Genomic DNA, 22,356 nt, shown 5'->3' on the forward strand with positions numbered 1-22,356 from the left:
CAGAAAATTTCACCCCAAACTTTGAAGCTCCGCTGCAATACTTTAGATACCTGCTAGAAGGCCCATTATCGAACTTGACCTTCCTTTCTGTAAACCTTACCCACCCACTAAGTATCATGCAGAACCATCGACAGCTTCTCGAGTTATGCTGGCGACATACAAATACACATACACACAAAGCCCGCTGCAGTACCGACGGAAAATGCCAGGGGAACCGTTTTTGAACTTGACCTCCGTTTCTACAACATCTACACACCTGCAAAAAATCATGAAGATCCATCAACGTTTCCGTCACTTTTTTTGCCTACATACATACAAACACAAAAAAATTCAAAGTCCGCTGCAGTACTGTTGAAAAACGCCAGGTGTCCCATTTTCGAACTTGACCTTCCTTTGCACAACCAGTACACACCTACCAAAAAATCATAAATATTCATTGTAGTTTTCTTGAGTTATGCTCCTGACATACATACAGACCCACCCAACAGATTTTTCAACCGAAAACATAATCTTCCCGAGTACTAGTACTCGGCGAAGATAATTACATCATCCAGTTTCTAACTAAAGCCCCCCTCTCAAATCCAGTTTAGGACGCAACGACGCCGCCAGCGTGCCGCTAGGCCAGGGAGAGGGGGGCTTTAGCAAAGATCGTCTAGTGTATGCACTGAAATTTATTTTCATAATCGTGTGATAAAAATTGCCACACTTATTGTGATACCATTACATGTATGAGGCTATACCAAGTAGGTTTAAAATCATCCTGCTTGTTTATACCGACTATGCAGATACAGATTTAGCTACATGTTATGTAGAAAATGTTGTGTCTTTACCATTACACTACTGTTTCTCCAGGATTACACCATCACCGTGTTCCTGCGGCAGTACTGGCGCGACAACCGGCTGCAGTACACCGGCACCAACAAGAGTCTGAGTCTGGACGGCCGGCTGGTGGAGAAGCTCTGGGTGCCCGACACTTTCCTCGTCAACTCCAAGAGCTCCTTTCTCCACCGCGTCACCGTGGACAACAGGCTGATCCGGATTGAACCGAACGGCAACATTCTATACGGCATGAGGTGAGCAGACAGGGATCTATCGTCACTTAGCCAGGCCATTGTAAACTTGGGAGTAATGTGGGGATCGGCACATAGGCGGAACGCAATGCATATCTCTGGCTCATTCCCCGTCGTCGAGGATTAGTGGGAAGGGCAGGCCCTCTGATGGCTGAACAGTCCTATCCTGGAGAGACATGCTCGTCTGCATCGCTCGCAGATGAACTGGGTCTGGGCTGGTAGATTCTGAGCAGCCGCCTTTCTCCTCGTTCGGCTCTCCTCTGCATGCTCCCTTCTGGCAATGCATATAATTTATGCTTTTTAAACCTATTATAACTGTCGATTCTCTTTTGTCCTCTTTGGTCAACGTTGCATCGGAGTAACGGCCTTGCATAAGATATGTCTTTGAACACAACTAAATGAATCTATATACGACATATAATACGACCTTAAACGCTGACGTTCTGCCGACGTGCTGTAGAGTTCCGGATGAACTAATGCTGATTTATGCCCAGCTGTAAACTTTATAACCCCTAGCGGAACGACAGAGAAAGGTGGAAGAAGCTGGTGCTAAAGGCAACCGCAGTCCCTGACCCTCAAGATGAGAATTGGACAATTTAGGGGAAGGCCAATATATTTTAGCTGTAAACCTCATAAGCTCCAAAGCCATTTCAAATGTAAATTTATTGGTATTGATGGGACGTAGTTGTCCGGGTGAGAATGACAAGGTATAACTATTTGGGAATGATGTACGGATTTTGAATATCCAATGCTAAAATTTGTCTCGAGATAAAGTCCCAGAGCAATTTCAAATGTAAAGTCATGGGTTGTAAGAGGGACGTTGTCGTCCTGGTGAGCTGAACAAGGCATTAATATAAGGAATTTAGATGATCTAATACTAATGTATGTCTGAATATAAACCTCCTAACCCCAGGGTCATTACAAATGTAAAGTTACGGGTTATTCTTCTTCTGGAACGGGTTATTTGAGGAACGCGGTCGTCCTGGTGAGCAGGAAAAGGGTTGAATACCTTGGGATGTGGATGATCTTATACTAATGTATGTCTGAATATAAACCTCATAACCCCATGGTCATTTCAAATGTAAAGTTATGGGTTATTCTTCTTCTGGAACGGGTTATTTGAGGAACGCGGTCGTCCTGGTGAGCAGGAAAAGGCTTGAATACCTTGGGATGTGGATGATCTTATACTAATGTATGTCTGAATATAAACCTCATAACCCCATGGTCATTTCAAATGTAAAGTTACGGGTTATTCTTCTTCTGGGACAGGTTATTTGAGGAACGCGGTCGTCCTGGTGAGCAGGAAAAGGCATGACTACTTGGGAATAGTATGCAGATCTTGACGATCCAATGCTCAAATATATGTCTTGGGATAAAATCCCAGAGCAATTTCAAACGTAAAGTCATGGGTTGTTGGAGGGACGTCAGTGTCTGTCTTGATGAGTTGAACAAGGCATGAATACTTGGGATGTGGACGATCTGCTGCTATTTATGTTTAGTTATAAACCTCATAACCCCAGTGTCATTTCAAATGCAAAGTTATGTGCTATCAGAAGGACGCAGTCGTCCTGGCTAGCGGAGAAAGGCATGACTACTTGTGGATGATCATGATGTGCTGATGTTGGAAATCTAATGCTAATATATGTCAAGCTATAAAACTTTCAGATCAATCTAAAAAAGGAATGGGTTGCTAGAGGGATGTTGTCGTCTTGGTGAGCTGCGCAAGGCATGAATACTCGGGGATGCTGTGGAAATTTGGAAGACCTAAAATGCTAATGTATGTCTCGCTATACAACTCATAACCCCAGTGCTATTTCAAATATAGAGTCACGGGCTGTTAAATGGACGATATTGTCCTGGACAAGACACGAATAGTGTTGTCATAAACGTACATCTCACAGACATGGCACCCTGCACACAGGAGACTGCAGGTGCCGATGTAGAGGACCCGAGTCGAATGGGAAAATCCCCTTCAGCCCACCGTGACAGCCAGGGGTTCCCGCAATTTTCTCCCAGGGCCCTTTAAAGGCTCTGTGATCAGCAAAAGAAGCAGGCGCAGGCATGTAGGAGGTTGTCATTGGGGACCGTACTTTTAAAGCTAAAGTTCAGATGAATTTCAAACACTTGGAAGTCTCTGCATTCATCCTGATGTAGTACATATTCCTCCACACATGACTTCTTTCGAACTCATGCTCAAGTTTGGGATCCATACACAAAGAAGGATATAGATAAACTCGAGAGGGTGCAGAACCAAGCTGCCAGATTCTGCACGAACAACTATGAAAGGGGCGCCAGTGTAACAAAAATGAAAGCAGACCTGCAATGGATGTCACTTGAGGACAGGAGAACAATGTCCAGACTTTGCATGATGTACAAGATGACTAATAAACTTGTGGACGTACCGACTGATAAGTATCTAATGCCAGCTCAGAAGAGGACCAGAAATAGTCATGCTTTTAAGTACCAGAGTTATCAGCCAAGGATTGACGTGTTCAAAAATTCGTATTTCCCGAGAACCATAGTAGGATGGAACTCGTTGTCATCAAGTACTGTAGGAGCTTCATCACTAAGTAGCTTTAAAGAACGGTTGCAGTCAGATATGCAAAGACTAGGTGTAACAGACCGTTCGGTGTAATATGACCAGCTGCTGCCGCGCCGCGTGCCTGCGAAGCTGGTGTGTTACGCCTGATGGCGGTTATACCGGCTATATAGATACAGATACAGATACAGAAGTGACAGAGCGTGGGCTGTTTGCCGTGTGATTTATTCCTGGGTGTATCAATTGTGGTGATATTGGTGTGACAGCAAACTGCACGTAATCTTACTTTGTTTTGTCATACAAGCAGTTTTCTCTGCGCATACTGTCATTCTTGATTTGTTCACTGTAACTTAATTTTAGCTGATTTAACGGTCACTAGGCCACAGCTAAAATTTCCTCATCGAAAATACTTTATCACTTATATTTGAGACAGTAATGTTTGTTCCCAATTTGAATTAAGTGCTGTGACCTACTCCGTTTTCCCTCAACCGCTATATTCTCCTGCCGCTGTATATATATTAAAGTGATTTGAGCACTTGCTATTCCATTCAGAGCAATAAGATTCCGTAGCAATCAAACGGTATCGGATTGTTCGTAGAATTAAGATCTCCCAGTGATACAAATATCGCTTTATTGCAATATACACGTAGCAGCATTAATATTGTCATTCTTGTAATATAACCTGTTCCTTTAACATCCCAAAATGTCACATTGCCAGACACTGCTTTCTTATGAGAAAGTAGCACCTTGGGGGAATCCAGGTTTTTGAGACAAACATGCCAATATATATTCAAAATAGATAGATACAATGAAGCCAATACTTTATTGCAACAGTGACAGAGGTAGTGTGTTGAATTTCGTTGTATTTACTCCGAAGGGGTTTTCGTTCGACAAGCTTCTGAATGAGAATTTGGCGAATATTTTGGTAGACGAGAGCCTGTGGACGCCCAACGATGTCTGTGCAATACCAGGAGCGCGGTGACGGATAACTGTTCACATTGCTGCAATGGGCACGCTAACACACGATAGGGCCCTAATCTTTACCTAGTGACTAGTAAAGTGCAATGACGTCCCAGTTAGAAAAATCGAATTTGTTTGTCTCACAAATCGACTTATTTGTCCCAGTTAACAAATCGACAAAGTTTGCTAAGTGCTTGGAAGGCTTCCAATCTGCTGTCCCCAACAACATGATGAATGTAGTGCCGTACGTTAGCTCTCCATAGCTCCCAAACTCTCCATAGAGATTTTATCTCTTCTACTTGAAATAATCACTTCAGACAGATTGACGACAGGTGTTGCACAGGTGCGTCAGATAGGACTTTCCAAAGGGAGTTGTAGTATCAGCAGAAATATCCAGCTAAGGGTAATAAAGGAGATCTTCTAACTGACTTGAGAGCATCTCGCACTAACTTCTTGCACTTGCTATATTACAAAGAATTGGTGAGATACATGATATTGTCACTGCGTACTACCTACATGGCATTTAAAATATACATACTACAACACCACAGCAGAAACTTCATAGCCTGCATATTGCATATTGCAACCTTTGTCAAAAGCTCAGAAAAGAGCTAGGGGAATTTCCCCGGTACAATGAACCTGTAAATTTTGTACATAGCGTCTGTCTTCTCTGTCACTACCAGTGCAAGGTTAGCTCATCTGTTCATTGAGTTCATTTGAGCTGAACTGGTTCGAGATCACTTTATTTTCTTTCAGCAGCATTTAATTTTCACGAAGAAGGACTCGACACAGTAGGTCAGGATGATGAGTTGGTTTGATTCTAGCGGTTTCTCATCAGTGCTCATCACAACGAAGCCTCGTTGCTGGAAACTAGATCTTACGACGACTCAGCCGTTCAGTAACTGCATGATTTGAGTGTGTAATCCAGCGTTAGGGCGAAAGTGAACACGCTCCAATTCGACCTACCTTCAGGCAAAACTAGAGTTTTGATTAGTTCACGCTCTGTTTCTCAACGTATGACTTTCAGGTCGCCTACAGGTCACAGCCGTTATGTGAATTATTCTGTTTTCATACGCTGTGTTGTGATAAATATTAAGTTGTTTGAATATAGCTTTCGGTATCTCACAACAGATGTATTTCTTATTCAAGCAACTTTTGAGTGACTTAACCCAGTGACTAGCCAGTGGTTCAAGGAGGAGGAAGTAGGGCTCGGTACAAAATGTAGGTCTAGATTTTCATCATCCAGTTTTGATGCCGACTCTGCTATTTCATTGATCCACGATAGCTACAAGAGAATTCATTGATGAATAGCCTGGTCTCAGATTTTGCCATTTTCAAGATGAGCAGCTGTTCATCAGAACCAAATTGAACTTGTTCCACTAAGATGACAAAAAGGTGACACGAGCATGTGCCTTAGTAACCCCAATTTCACCACTCCCTCTGCCATAGCCAACCTTCGGGCCCTTCGATCGTTTGTCTCTACAGGAAGTAATCTCACGTAATCTCTTTTTCCAGAAGCACTTAAGTTTTACTGCCAGCTTAACACCTGTCCCTCATAGCCTCACGTCTTTCATTTTTCTAATTAACAAAAGTCATAATCAGACAGAGTAAAAAACTTGGTATTTTGTTTGGTGATATAACTTAAGAGTTTGATTGTACGATGAATGACCAGCCTGGAGTTAGCCACACACGTACCCTAAGCGTTATCGCCCTCGTTATATTCTCAGCATTGGCTCATTATTCATCGCCTAGATGGCTGACCCCTTGGCCGGGATGTCAGGGGCGGAGGTAAGAACGCCTGTAGTCAGCACTTTTCAGACCAGGTATGTCCGCCATCGGCGTGATGCCGTGCTCCATCTTCCCCGCCCGCCGGCCCGCGGAGGAACTGTACCCGTTAACGGGGCGATGCATCATTCACGCCGGACTAGCGCGCTTAATTACCGACCCATCTCTCACGCCGCCGCCGGGACACATTAGCGTGGTTCGGGACATCGATTACCACACACGTTTCTGGGCCGATCCTGAGGAACGGCGTGATGAAGAAGCCAGTTCCTGCTCATTGTTCTGATGAGGAGACACTAATGCAACCTGTTGGTTGATGCACCGATGTGTCATGACAGCCTGATTAAAATGCGGCTGACTAAGATGGAGTGGGGAAGTACCTTATTACACGTGAAATCCACCGGCTTAGCCTGGATTTGAGGACGCGTGACTGTGGCGGTCTGTTTAGCTCAGCCAGCGGCTGTTCTCACCGCTTTGTCTTTAAATCAGTGCCAAGCAACTGTCTATGACGGTCAAACGTCAGTCCATACGTAGCTTATATCACCTTGTGCGGTAATGTTGCTGTTGATTGCCTTTAAAAGTCCTAGCTAAGTTGTGCCAAGCTTGAAAAGCAGTGGTGCAAGTTTGATGTTGGATCACTGTCCGTTCCTCCGGATCCCTTATTCAAGGCACACGAATGTGCTGGTAGTGTCGTAATGACTGCCCAAAGCAGACTCCATGATGTATATAGGGTATCACCTCAACGTCTACGTTAAAAAAATTGCGTCCAGCTTCCTTTTTCAAGTTTGCTTTGTGCAGACCTTGATCTTCTTTACCCGTTACCAGTAGACAACCGTGTCTACGATGGAGATTATTTACTGTAAAGTTGTACAAAGCAATATGTCTACAACCACAGCTGGAACACATATCTATGACACTGAGAAAATGATACGTCGTATTTAGCAGTTCCTTCTTCTGAAGTCCACTGAATGAATGGGTGTTATCATGCTTGGAATGTACTTTTCTCAAACTAAATCATTACCGCGAATGCCAGCTTTACAGTGAGGCAGTAGGATTTGGATGGCGAGTCAGTATATAAGCACATACAGGGTATAGATACTTAAACCTGTCCAAAGAAAAGATACTATCATGTATAAAATTAATAGACGTTGCCTCTCTTTCTTTGATGTAGGTGAGTTACGGCTCACGGTTTTCAGTGATACGCTTTTTGAAATGAGATACAGGATAGGAGTTATGTGTATGGGCGACAATTATAGCTCGGAGTAACAAAATCTGGTGCGGTAAGTTGGTTCTGAGGCATTAAAGCTTGGTGAATGGTGACGAATGTCTGAACATGCAAATATTCCAGACACATAACTTATGAATGTCTACATTATCTGAATAGAAAGTGTTGAATGTTCATTGAATTGATAGCCGCGTATGAATATTCGTCTGTTAAGGATTCTATGTATACCTTTAAGTTAGTCTCGTGCATTTTTTCATAGTCGCTTCAGTTTTGTGCTGGCTTTTGTTAATTTTGTTTGTTCTATGTATTTTAGTATTGCGCTGTGTATGCTTTCATGTGTGTTTTAACGTGCTTTGTGAGAGTTTGTATTGAATATTTTCCAGGGCTAAACCCTTTGTAACAGCCTTCGGCTAGTTGGGTAGCCCTGGCTGTACTTCTTTACAGTCAAATAAATAAATCAAATCAAAGGAGTTTATGCAACGCTACCAGCGGTACCTGATCAAATCTTCCTAATCAGGCCATACAGTTGCTTCAGGATAACCCTACGATTTCGTTTAGAATAACTAATGGAATGCGTACCTAAAACTCATTGCAAAAAAACTTGATAACCGTTATGGTACATGTCTCACCTTAACAGGGGTATGTTTTCTAAATTTGCCTATTATCAACTTTCACGAAACAATACCTGAATGTAAATGTGCAAGTCAAAGAAGCATTAAACGGCCAACAGGCTTTGTATCATGCTGTCGACAATATATCGTAACAAGCCTTTGGATTACTCTTCTCCTATATCTGATTTTTGAATACCGTCACCTGCATACAAACTATGCTTGCTATCAGAGAGTCGTTAAAGTACTTAATAATATTCAATTCAAACTTTATTGCACAACAAATGTTACAGGTACAATGTATGGCAAGTTCGTAATAAGTACAAAATATCAAGACATATGGGGTGTCCCTGTGGTGTAGTGGTCTGCTCCTCTGCTACTCTGCCACATTTGGTTCAAATTACTTGGACCAGAAGGACTGGGGTTTTAAGCCCCAGGTAGGACACCTCTGGACAAGAGGCGCATTGAGTCATACCAAAGACTTTATAAAAATGGTACATACTTATGAAACAGTATGGAAGTTAAACACACTCCACTGCCAGTGGACTAGCTCCCTGCTGCAGTGATTGCACCACAGTGTGGCCCCAGGGCTATGAAACGGAGATGGGCACCGCCCTATACATCAATTATGGTGTGGGAGGATTTTAACTAACTTTAATCAAGACATATATGCCTTTGTCTATTAACAATGCTAATGCGTTCTACAACTTAAGACTAGACACTGCGGTTTTCAATAAGAGTGATACAGTATACGCATCTGGAACATAGATTACATGATAATACACAGGAAACTAAGTTCATATCAATTGCCTGCGTCAGAGATGATTCGGTTTATTTTTAGAAAATACAGCAAATTATATCCACATCGTCAGATATGACTGGAATATCTTTACGATTAATTTCATATTTGTATAAGACCATGAGCGTAAAACTATTATATATGTTTTCAACAGAAAATTAAACATACAGGACGCATGCAAAGTCCTTACACAGATTATTAGTGAGTCAACTCTCTCGATATTCTTTGAGTTATTTTCTCAATCATTTATATCTTTAATCTCTTCACTGGTTCTTGGTCTAATCTATGGCTTCGTTTACCCCAGAATCACGGCAAAGATCGCCTGCCCCATGGACCTACGGAAGTACCCACTGGACGAGCAGAACTGTACCATGGAGTTAGAGAGCTGTAAGTGTGTTACCTTTGTTTACCATGGAGTTAGAGAGCTGTAAGTTTGTTACCTTCAAGTTTGTATACCATGGAGTTAGAGAGCTGTAAGTGTGTTACCTTTGTTTACCATGGAGTTAGAGAGCTGTAAGTTTGTTACCTTCAAGTTTGTATACCATGGAGTTAGAGAGCTGTACGTGTGTTACATTTGTCTGCCATGGAGTTAGAGAGCTGTAAGTGTGTTCCCTTTGTTGTTCAAAGTCTTTCCAGGGTTGGTTTAACGTGTGCAATTTCGATCTAAGTATCACATGATGAATTAGCAACAAGATGTATAGGACAGCAATCAAGAAATAGATTAGATATAGTGAAAATATATTGTATGACTAATGAACATGCATCCTTTACATGTAAAATCGTTGCCCCATGATGCATAGACAATTCATATCAGGCTATTCCGCGAGGGCCCATGGCATGTGTGCTGAAGAATAGTGTGATCATTTCCCTGTTCTTATCAGTAATTTATCATTGCAGCTTGATGCCGTGTATAGGCGGCAACATTTACTCATAATACGTTGCGCGGTTATTTCACTATTAGTCATGCCTAAGACGCGCGGTCATCATCATTAACCTGAATGCCCTCACACTCATCAGAATCGATGGAGGTCAGCACGCCCAGAACTTAGGACACTGTCTATAGCAACGACACGTTTGAGAGAGAAAGTTAAGTTTGCTGCAAGCCCTCACACTCATCAAATCGATGGAGTTCAGCACGCCCAGAACTAAGGATACTGTCCACAGCAACACTATACATTTGAAAGACAAAGTTAAGTTTGCTGCAATATTAATATGGCCGAGCATGCTGCAGGTAATTATATCGTGGCGGATGTCGACGAAAAGTGTCTTTTGCAGCCAATCCTACATAAAACGAAAACTCTATGTTTCTGATCTATTAGTTCATTCAACGGTATTGTATGAAGAAAGATTTAGCAAAACAACCTAACATATGCCGAAAAATACTTCCTGATTCAAATTAGAAAATCTAATACAATTGTTAATGGATCTATTGCGGTTCGCACAGCATCTGTGACGACAGTTTGGGAAGATGGCGTAAACTTAAGTTGACCGTGACAAATCGTCTCAGTAAGACGTCCTACTTGTCACGGTGACAAAACGCCTCGTCCAGCGGTGACGCTGAGAGATGCTTAAAGTCATCCCTAACCTGCGGGCAGAAAGATTGGGGAACAGATAACTCATCCCAAAGTTCGTCTCCAACATCCGTCTTCTAAACGTTCGGCCGGCGCAGATTCCGGGAACGAACCTTCTCCGGGAAGGCAGGGACGGGGTGGAGGGAACGTAATGAGCCGGAAAATTACTCCAACTCGAGGCAATTGACCTGGATCAGTCTCTGCTGAGGTTTGGTAGATGGAAGTGCACTGAGTCGCGATGGTTGGATGCCACTGCTGATTCCTTGCCTCACCAACAATACTTATTTCATATTGATCTTTGATTCCAAAAAGACTTTATCTATCATTTGTACAATATAACACTTTTCTTGACATATCAATCGCTGTCTAAATGGTTCCGTTGCAAGATGACAATGTAAATCATGGGGGATGGGGGGGGGGGGGGTAACATCCACTCTACCTATTAATAAGCTTGTCACCGTTTTCCATGTACCGTTTGGTTGTGTGTAACGATGCACGGCATTCCAAAGTGTTAGACTGTTTGACGTAGAAGAGCCTTAAAAGAAGTTAACGGATCGCTAAGATCCTGAATAGTAAATGAAAGATATATCATGGTTGCTCCAGGCATGGTGTTCTGGTGAAGGATGTTTGCAATCTTTGCCAGCGTCACTTTCTGCTACATTATGTATCCAATTGCGAGAAACCTGTCGTTGCTATTTCTGACTGGCACTGAAATTTTCAATATTAAACTGCCAAACAAGAGCAGAGATGCCATTCGTAGGCATGTAATCATTTATAAAAATATACTTTTCCCCAGTAATGTTCAAGAAAATAACAGCATGAACTTCGAAGAATGTTGTTACTAGCCTGTTTTATAAGATGCAATTTGGTACTAGCTGCAGAATGCAATCTTCCCAAGACGATAAAAATGACTATAGAATAGAGTGTAGTAGTAGACTACATCTACTAGTCATTGTAAAAGATGGCCACAGTCCTTAAAAAATGACGGGCATAAATCCATGACACACATAAAAACGTAGACTACATAGACTGTCCATTGAACAGAATAAAAATTTTATTACGCGTCATATATCTAGATCAGCTATTATAGTGGTTGTCTATAAATATAAACGGTTAACTTATCTTTAACGTTATATTGAATATAACGGTTCTATATGATAACCCACTAGCCGGCTCCGTCACACACAAACTTTATATCAATTTGCAAAATACCAAAGGGATAATTTGGAAATAAGGGGCATTTAGACCTTTTGCAAACTTCTTTTTCAAAAGACCGCGATAGAAAAAAAACATGATAAATTTAACAATTTCTGTTTTAGCAAAGCATAAAAAAAACACTCTCTTGTATTATTCAACATCGGCGTTTTTGTACACTATTGTGTGAATGTGTATGCCATTAAAATGTGTATGTCATTGATCGTACATGCATCAGAGTTGGCCTAAACGTTAGCCTGGGTGTCATCCTATTTCTACCGGGGGCTCCTGCACTCGCTACCCTACAAAATACCCTAAGAAATAGGATGGCACCCAGGCTACTAAACGTTGGACTAAAGAAAAAATGAATGAGTCTATCGTTAGAAGTCCAACTTCAAGAGCGAAGCTCGAGTAAATGAGAGAAAAGAAGAAACTAGAAAATAAACCTGAGTCGCAAAAGTAAAAAGAATGATTTGATAAAGCATTTCGCTCTCTTTCAAGGCAGATAGACGCAAAACTGATACCGGCCCTACAAGTGGGCACTTGTGACTGGTCAAGGGGCTTAGTCGACATATCTTTCGCTAATGCAAGGATTTCCGCCGTCTCAGCAAACCTTGCTCACTATGTATCACCCAGCCCGAATAAGCTCTGCAGCGGTCGCGGACGTTTTCCAAAGCAAAAAGAAATGGACATAGATCCGGACAGACATGGGGCTTTGTCTGTGACGAAGCGTGGAGACAGACATTACAAATAAGGATTAAGTATGGCGATTGCGATAGAAGGGAACTAAGAGGAAGAAAGACAGCGTGTTCATTCACTCAATGTGTGGAGGAAAGGTAAAAAGAACTCCCAAAGTTCCAATCATTTTGGATTTCCTTGGAAAATGTAGGAAGCATGGACTACAATTCTTATGAATATGGTGGATTTAGGAGTGGGCGAAACGGGTTCCATGTGAAATGGTTAAAGTTCAGTCTTTTACGCAAAAGATATAGAAAGAAAAATGATCATTTGCGACTAACTTTCCTGAGTACTATAGCAAGTATTTGCAGGCATTGTATCCACACACAGGCCCATCTAGAAGGGTCAAACCTAAGGTATTCACTGGTTGTATTGATTTGGCAACGATGACAACATGAGTAAGCAAGTAAGGTCCGTAGATCCCAAACGAACCTCACTGCATGGGCATCATTAGCAGCTCTTGCCTCAAGCTAGGATTTTCTTCACAACATAAATCCTGTAAGTCACTAAAGCAGGAACGCATTGCCAGTGAACGTTCAGAGACCTGCCTCTTGCGTAACTGATGGCATGTCCTCAAGCAGTACCCGGGCTCTAAATTGTTCAGGTCTAAATTGCCCAAGGGAGGCTGTTAAAAGAAATCAGACATTTGTCCGGGATTACATGTTCTTCCAGGTAATAGGATAGAAATACAAAAAGAGTAGGAACAGGACTCAGGCACGGGAGTTGGAATGGCTCGAGATAATAAGGTCCGCCTGTTCCCAGAAAACATAACATAAATTTGCTATAAGACGGCGGGTTGTATGTTATCGCAAAACAATCTAAGCAAGTGCAAAATTGAAAGTAAAAATGACGCCTACATGGCAACGAAAATAAAATTGAGATTCTGTCGTGGGAGATACCTAGTTTAGTTTTTTTTAAAAAGACGAATACTGGGGAAATGTGTGTTTCGTTTCTGGAGATGGTGTTGGCATGAGGCTTTCGTTTTCTGTGTCATCTTTTGCTGCAAATGGTTGTTATTTTGTTGGGAATCATGATATGGAATTCTGCTTGCGCTCTTTATAAAGGTGGCTCAAGAAGGACTGGGTTTCTGTCATACCTTGTTGGCGGCCAGATTTCCATACATAGAATTGGGTCAATGGAGATTCATGGTGTAATTCTTTGAGCAACTTCTCATCAAAGTCAAAACTGTCTATTTTATAAACTAATGCAATATTTGTTTCCCCATTTCATTTACCTTAGAATGATAGTAAATGTTCATTCCGGGTGTCTGCTTGGATTTTCAGGTGAGCAAACAGAGGCAACAATAGAAGACTTTTTGCAGTCATAAATAACAAAAACATCAGATCTAGCGATGGATCACAAATTGAAAGACTGTGATCGAATGGGCTGGTGGTATCGACATTGCAATCGAAGTGAAGCTAGAGCCGAAGGCTTTAGCAAAGTGCAGATAAGATGTTGTATATCTTACTCGGCACGACAGAACTGGGAACGGTCCTGCCATTCAAACGACAACTCACTTTGAAATAGCTTTCTATCAATGTAAGTCCCGTAAGCCTGCAAATCTGTTTCGATAACTTCGTGGGAAAAGGCCGGCACGCTTGGCTGGTCATGCATGAAGCATAGACGTCTCTTCTCAACGGAATGGATAGCTATACGAATGACCGGCCTTGATTGAGAACATGTCATGTAACCGGTACGTTGTCCATTGATCTCCGAAATAAGTAATAGAAGATGAATCGGCTCTTGGGTATATCGCGTTTGATCTCGACATAACAAGAACTGCTAGACGTGATTAATTCTTGGATGTGACATGATCATTGGTCGCTCGCACTCATACGTTTCTGTTGAAGTTGTTACTTAATTTGATATTCGAGTTTTTATGGGATATCTTGCCATCCACTGTCGGTCTTTGACGTAACTAGATGCACTACAACTGCGTAAAGAGTTACGTTATGTTTGCATAAATCTTTACAGAACTGTTCGTCTTTTTCGTACCCCTCTCTCAAGCATACAAAAAAGTGAGAGAAAACAAGTACAGATTTTATTTAGGCTCCATGGTATGGTGTTATATTGTCCAACGTACTACCTCCACAAACGGTATGAACATTTCTTTTTTTTTGTCTTCGTATCTATACGCGAACCAGCTAATGATGTCTTACCTGGCAATTTTAGCCGATGGCGTCAGACTATCTCAAATACCATGACAAAAATGTTAAGATAACGAACCAAACCAAACAAGACAACAATAACAGAACAATACATCGTAGGAAGCTGCATTTGGTCCTCAAACAAGGGTCAGAGTAGATAACACTGCAATCATAAATCATCCAAGGAACTAACGTCTTAAAACTTTTCTGGTAGACTAAATGCATGTTTACCGCAGGGTACTTCTGAACGGAGAATTCGATTTTACAAAGCTTGTGGCGAAAACCATTACGCTTTCATCTTACTAATTACACTCGCCAAGCTATAAGTTATCTATTGATTGTGGAAAGAACCAGTACTTAGGCACAGGGCGTGATGTATGGCCCATATCCCACCTAACTCACAAGCTAGGTTTGAATTATTGGAGATATACATTAATTATTCATATACGCCTATATTATCTAGCTTACCAGTGAGCAACTTCTCATCAAAGTAAAAACATCGACAACTGTCTATTCTATATTGCAGAAGTTGTTTCGCTATATTGTACAAGTTTTTTCGCTACATTGCAGAAGTCGTTTCGCTAAATTTCAGACGATTTGTACCAAGTAGCGAAACAACGTGTGTCATGTAGCAAAGCGACCTGTAACCACAGATGCAATGCTCGCTATGCCACACGCTGTGGACAGAGGCGGTCGGGAAGACAGAAGACAAGCTAATTAGCATGCGTGCCATGCCTACCGAGACACGTGGACACAGATAGAGGGCGACGATAATCAATTACTGAACTGGGTGATGGTCGACAGACCGGGCCGAGGCGTGTGGCCGGCTGCAATGGCGATGCATCCGCCCAGTGTTGTCTACTCAGCAGAAAGCAACCTTTAATCATGCCATCGTGATGCAAAAAGTGCAATGCATACATTTCTACCACGAACTGACAGCTGGCTAAATTGTAAATGTGACTGCACCGTTTTTTCTATTCTGATTAGCGTCGCTATGTCGTAACACAAGAGCTATATATATGTTTGGCGGGTACGACAGCAAATATCTAGTCCCCGACTGGACCAAAGTATCAGGTTTCAACACGACGCACTGTGGCGGGAAACTGGGTTGATTGACAACGGGATCCTTGTTCTCAATTGGACTAAATGAATACTGGCGCGAAAGGCAGAGTCTATGTTATGACCTGCTGTTTTGCCTGTTCTGTCCAATCAAAGTTGACCATATATGTACAAACATGTTGTATGACACAAGCCTGTGTTTGACTTTGGAATGTCTTGTACAATCTGTACCTGTACTGTCTGAGAGGTTCTCCAAGTGGTTTTGGTGATCTGGTCATTATGTGGCAGAAAATGAGAATGATTGACGGAGATAAGATCCTAGTTTCTGATTTGACGACAGCTTCAGAATTCCGTGTTCCACGAGGTGGCGGGAAACTGAAATGATTGACAAAATACTACGCGTTTTTTTCGCATTCTGCACATCACCAAATTGCTGGAAAATAAAATGATTGACAGAAAATTCTTTTTCATATTTTTGCATTCTGCACATCACCGAATGACGGAAAACTCACAAATGGTTGACCACAAGGTATGCGTTTTTGTGTGAATTAAAAACACACCCCAATAGCGTGACATTCCAAGTCTATATTACCAAAAGTTTACGACCGACTCTCATTAACTCATGCTTGATATTTTCGAAACAAAGTTGCCTCCATCCTTGCTCCTACACACTCAACACTTAGTTGAAGTCACGCCTTTAAGTGTTCTTACCATAAAGATGCAGTTAAGGAAGCGACCGAATGTTAAAGCACACATCATAAAATGTGTCTGTGACATATTTCTTGATACATCATGTAACCATATCCTATTTGTACATGTAAACAAATTTTTTTTCTGGTGATACAGTACATTTTGCGATGTTACAGAACGTGATCCAGGCACAGAGTGTTATAATGAAGTGCCATTTGCCTTGTGATATCGTAAAGGAATAAGCTTACTGTAACGTGTAACAAAATACCTTTCTGGTGGGCAAGACTGGGATTGTCAAGAAATGTGCTTCAGGCAAATAATGTGGTATAAAAATATGTGCATTTATATTCCATTTTGCTATCTCTACCGTAATTTTGACATTCATACATTTTAATCGTTGTCGAGAGCGTAGACCAAAGGAATGCAAATCTATGATAATTAGAACTGTTCCATTAATGCATTGCAGATGGCTACACCACGAATGAGGTGACGTACGATTGGAAGAACGGGAGTGCGTCGGTACAAGGGCTGCTGAACCTGGAGCTGTCACAGTTTACCCTGGTCAGCTACGACACGGTGCTCACAAAAGAGGTCTACGAAACGGGTGAGCTGATCTCCTCATAAGATGTAGCGAATAGTCTTAAGACACCACATCCCATTGTAATCCCATACTACTACACCATATTGTATAAGATAGACTACTTCACAATATTGTATAAGATAGACTACCACATAATATTGTATTAGATAGATTGGTTAGCCTAATAGAATGTTATCTATGTACCAGTGAATGTTATACTTTGTACCTTGTACAATTGTTGTACAATTAAGTTATTATTGTTATATCTGGTGAAGTCGCCAGGAAAGAACGAATCTTTAGAAATGCTTAGCAGGGTTAACTTGCAAAACTTCGGTGCGGTGTTTGACGCCACAAATTGAAGAAAAAACACAAAACCGGAAGTTTTTATGCAGTACCATGGTCACACACCAGGTGGCGCAAAAACGACCTTGACCTTCGTCTTCCCAATGCCTTTTTACCAAATGTACAATACACCAAGAGGTTCTTGAGATATACTAACTGCAAATGTCCGGAAACACAGACACACACACATGCACACCCACTCTAATAAATAAAATGCTACAATACGGCGTGCGCACTTCAATTTTGCCATGGCTCTGCAATTTTCTTAGCAACCGTTTACAGTGCGTCCGCTACAATGGTATAACCTCAAGTTGGAAAGATATTTCTTGCGGCGTCCCCCAGGGGACAAAATTAGGCCCCATCCTTTTTTTGATTTATATAAATGATGCCCTCAGTGAAGACGTTTTAGACCGTTATAAATTTGTCGATGATTTATCAGTTTGTGAAAGTAGAATGTTTTATCAACCCAGTCTTATACAAACATCCCTCGATAAATTGAATAGCTGGGCCTCAAAAAATGACATGATACTTCACGGTGAAAAATGCAAGTTATTGATGATTTCGTTTATGAGAGACTGCCCCCTACCCCCGAAATTTCACTTAATAATACGTCCCTGGAATACACTGAAACAGCACGCATACTTGGCCTATGGTTCTCTCATGACCTAAGTTGGGGAAAACATGTTGACATCAGAACACAAAAGGCAAGCTCACGACTTTTTGGGCTAAAGAAATTAAAACGTTTTGGACTACCCATACAAGATCTCCTCGAATTTTACCAAGGGTACATTCGGCCCACTTTAGAATACGCCGCACCAGTCTGGAGCCCTAGTATCACTGCACAACAATCCATGAAGGTCGAGAGAATACAAAAACAAGCCCTGAGAATTATCCTCGGCCCCCAATATATATGTTATAACGAAGCCCTAACACTTTTATGTCTCCCCTCCTTGGAAAACAGGAGGAAAAACCTTAGCCTTCGGTTTGCCAAATCCTTACTTCGAAATCCTACCTTCAGGAGTTGGTTACCCCCAACCCGATCTGACATCCACGCTAGAAATCTAAAAGGCGCCCACCAACTTTGTATCCCTTTGGCAAAAACAAATCGCTATAAAAACAGTCCCATTCCATACTTTACTCATCTATTGAATACATACACCTGATAAAATCTCCCGACGTTTATTCATTTAGTTTACAGTTTGATGTTAGACATTGTTTCTTCTTTTATTATTTGTTCAGTCAAGAAGTTCTGTATTTGGTTTCTAATTCCTCGTACAATACGTTATCTTTTTCTTGTTTCTAGATTTTGAATGGTACTAGTTGTTTGAATTTAAGTTAGATTTGTTAAATGTAATACGCCTAATGTACGCAATTCAGCATCCTTTTCTGAGGACGCTGCCATGTACTTCAGCGATGTATGAATGATCGAATCAATAAACTTACTATATATAAAACAATATCTCTATTTTTCATGGAGCTTATTACGGCACTACTATCATGAAACCATGCATCTGGATAAGTCGTTATTATTAGTGAACGTCCGTTTTCTGACTTCTCATCTTAGTTCTAAAAAAAACAATGCTCGCGCCATGTGTAATTGTTGTCGGGCCTCTAAAGGCTGTTTCTTAAGCCTTTACATCGTCCAGCTTTTAGGTATACAATTTTGCTCTTTGCTCTTGTAAGATGTAATAGGTACCAACCATCTCAAGAATACAACCGGGATTTCATCTATCTAGTATCTACACAAGACTACGTATTGAAAAGGTCGAATATTTTTCGGTTGTTTCGTATCCTCTTCCCTTCGGTTGCGTGATCACCTTCAGGTTACGAAAAGTAGCATGTTTTCTATTGTATTGGGACGCGTTCTTCACCGATGCCATTCAGAAGTGCTCTGTAAAGCGCTCAAATGGCACTTAACAATTACGAACAAAGTGGCTGCAAAATCAGATCTGGGAGAAGTAATAGTACGCCAGGGAATCCTTGGATGAACAGTTGGGTTAATCAATAAACACTTGAGCCATCAAGAGTTTACACAATGCCCCCTGCAATGAACATTAGGTCAAACTTTCCTACTGATTGGTCCCAACGAGCATTCCATGTAAAGATCAGTGTCTTTGTTACCCGTGAACTTATATCAACATGTTCACAGAATTGGCCCTTCGGTCTATTTGTGTTCTCTACAGACGTTGCTGTCTCTAACATCTTAATCGTATAGAGATGGTCTGTCACTTTAAAGCCTACACCCCTGCACCAACTGTGCTTTGTAAGTGCCTCGCGGGGATGCTTGGCATGAACATGATGAAATACAGCAATAACAAGTCAAAGTGTAAAAGAAACGAACTTCTTTGCGATACATAAACTGATTTAAAGGTGTTTGTTTCTTCAATAATTGACACAAATAGCGCAAAGGTTACGTTATGATTCTGAACACCGACAACTTATCTATAGAGGATACAACCACTTTGGAAACTAACTTCTTGAGGGGAATATAAAAGGATTCAAAAGTTTTAGTTACTTCAATAATTGGCAAAACTAGCGCAACTGTTTTGTTACCTTATGACTTGGACGTTAAAACTTCTTCGTGGAATTTACAAGAAACTGACTTCTTATGGGAATATAAAGGGTTTAAAAGTTTTTGTTGCTTTCAATTCCTAATTTGCACATCTAGCGCAGAGGCTTACTACGTTATGATTTTGAACGCCGACAAACTCCCAGATAAGTCCCAGCCTCTCCGGGGATAGAAGTGGCATACGGTGCGCTCAAAAATCGCAGCTTTTAGGATTATGACATAAATTCGCTTTATTATCTATGAGCTGTTAGGTACCAGCATCCATCATCCCACGCCCGGGGCAAACCTCTGTAGCTACTCAGGATTAATAAAGTTGTGTCAGTAACGAGTGCTGTTGTGGTGATAAAGATACGTCTCCGCCACGCAGAGGACAGAATCATCCATCATAAATATACGAAACTTCCAACTCGGTTGCCGAGGTCTCTGTACTATAGGAGCTTCACCTGTTTTTTGTGTGTGTGATAAACGCCTTTGAAAGTGTATAACTTGTACCCTGCAATTTGACATGATGTATTGTAGAGACGAAGGCAGGTTGGGGCTGCAAAGACTTGTTGTTAACGCCTGCCTCAGCATTCATGCCGCACTACGCATTCGTCACCCATGTATAGTCTAAAATGTAACGGGATCTGCATCAGCCTCATACAAGTTTTTTTTATTTATGTAGGGCTAAGTATAAACGAACGAATATGTAAGTGTTGCTTTTTTCTTCCCCTATAATCGTATTTAGATTGTAGATAGTCTGTCGACAAGTCTACAGAGAACAAAAGTAAAGTTAATATGTACCTGAGAAAAAATATTGATGAGCGTGATAATAGGAGCGTAGGTATTAGACAAATGTTCAGATTATAGCGCAAGAAAGAAGAAGTTCCAAAGTGCGTTTCTGTATGTTATCTCTGCGCACCAAGCAGGCACAAAATAGCCCCCGGCCGCGTGCGGATTTATTCGTCGTTCATTTCAATAATCACCAAAATATCATGAAAGACTGTAGGCACAGCCTTGGGTGCCTGTGGAAGATGTATCGCAGAAACCTGAGTTTGATAAGTTCGGTAATGGCGTTTAAATCCAAGGGAAAATACCGCACGCAAGACGCTGACAGCGATATAGTAATTCATCAAAGTATGACGCATGACGACTCGGGTGAGTAAAAGATATGGACATGGCAAACACAAGATACGGAGGAACTTTTGGAATCTTATTTGAAAATCACGGGCCGAAAATGAGTTTACATTTCATGTTGTTTATCATCCTTGTGTTCAATTGAAATAAAGTATTCCATTGTAACAATAAGTAGCAAATAATTATCAGCACAAGTTGATAAAACAAGTGTATAAAGCAATTAAAACTTAACTTTACCAAGAGCAGGCAGCAACATGATAACATCTCTGTTCCGCAAACTTCAACTCTCCTTCAATACCCTGAAGGTAAAAAGTATGGACGCGCGAGTATTTGAACTCCCTAATCGTCCTACAATGCAAGTGTCTGTGATTTATGGCATTGCTATTTGCAGAGTAACCGCTGCTGGGCGTAATTTATATCGTCATTGCCTCTGGTAGTCTTAAGACACAAAAGCTTCCTCATACGACAGTCCAAAAATAGATACACTTACTAAGGTACACCGGATCCCTCGGCTGTTGGTAGCAAGATAAGCGTCCTGCCTCACAGTTTCAAGGAAGAAGTCATAATGCAATTTATATCGACAATAGGCAGCTAAGATCATTTAGGAGCTTCGTTTGGAACAGGAAACATTTGGACGGATAGTTGGTAGTTTTGAAATTAGCCCAGACCCGTCTATTATGCAACTGTGTACCCACGCTGTTTATTGCGTAATTTCGGTCTTATCCTTCGGACACACTTCCGGATGTGTTTAAAATATTCATAAGGAACAAGCAGAACCTATCCAAGATCAGACGATAGTATTGAGGATATCCTTCTTGAGCTGTATTTGCATCCTAGCATATTTTAGTTGCATGTTTCAACATACAACAACCGATCTTAAAAATGTGTCCATAGATTTCTGTTGAGGGAAAATAATAGCGGCTGGCATTACAGTAGCACTATCAGCTAGGTATCACCATCAGAGTCTTTGACTGAAACCTGATCCCAGAAGTATCATCTTGGACCAGACAAATGTCTCTATCCCACCACCCCATTCTTCAATGTCATGGGTGACTTACTGCATTAGTGACCTGATGTTATGTCCCCAGACTACCATCACAAGGAGCGGCTCCGATCAGCCAGTGGCGACATTATTGTTGACACGTAGTGTGTCTTCGTACCAGGAACCGGCTCCCGGGCAGTGTGGTCAGAGACATCAGTGAAAGTGGCCCCCAAGCTTTTAAAGCCCCCCTCTCGCTGGAACCGCGGCATGAATTTCATGGACAAAAAACGAATAGGCTTTGTTTGTTTGTTTGTTTGTTTATTAGGAATCTCCATTAGTTACATTGAACTATTCTTCCTGGAGTCCTCTACACACAATCGAATAA

General features: G+C 41.4%; 1 protein-coding gene across 1 annotated transcript in view; it reads left to right on the top strand.

Moving 5' to 3' along the window:
- Positions 1-22,356, top strand: part of LOC136434410 (gamma-aminobutyric acid receptor subunit beta-3-like) — a 77,693-nt gene that overhangs the window by 44,622 nt on the left and 10,715 nt on the right. The window contains exons 4-6 of the mRNA XM_066427199.1: positions 853-1,073; positions 9,288-9,370; positions 16,849-16,986. Coding sequence (XP_066283296.1) covers positions 853-1,073; positions 9,288-9,370; positions 16,849-16,986 — 442 coding nt within the window. The remainder of the gene's footprint in view (positions 1-852; positions 1,074-9,287; positions 9,371-16,848; positions 16,987-22,356) is intronic.

This window comes from Branchiostoma lanceolatum, chromosome 5 (genome assembly GCF_035083965.1).
Source record: "Branchiostoma lanceolatum isolate klBraLanc5 chromosome 5, klBraLanc5.hap2, whole genome shotgun sequence".
Taxonomy (NCBI): Eukaryota; Metazoa; Chordata; class Leptocardii; order Amphioxiformes; family Branchiostomatidae; genus Branchiostoma; species Branchiostoma lanceolatum.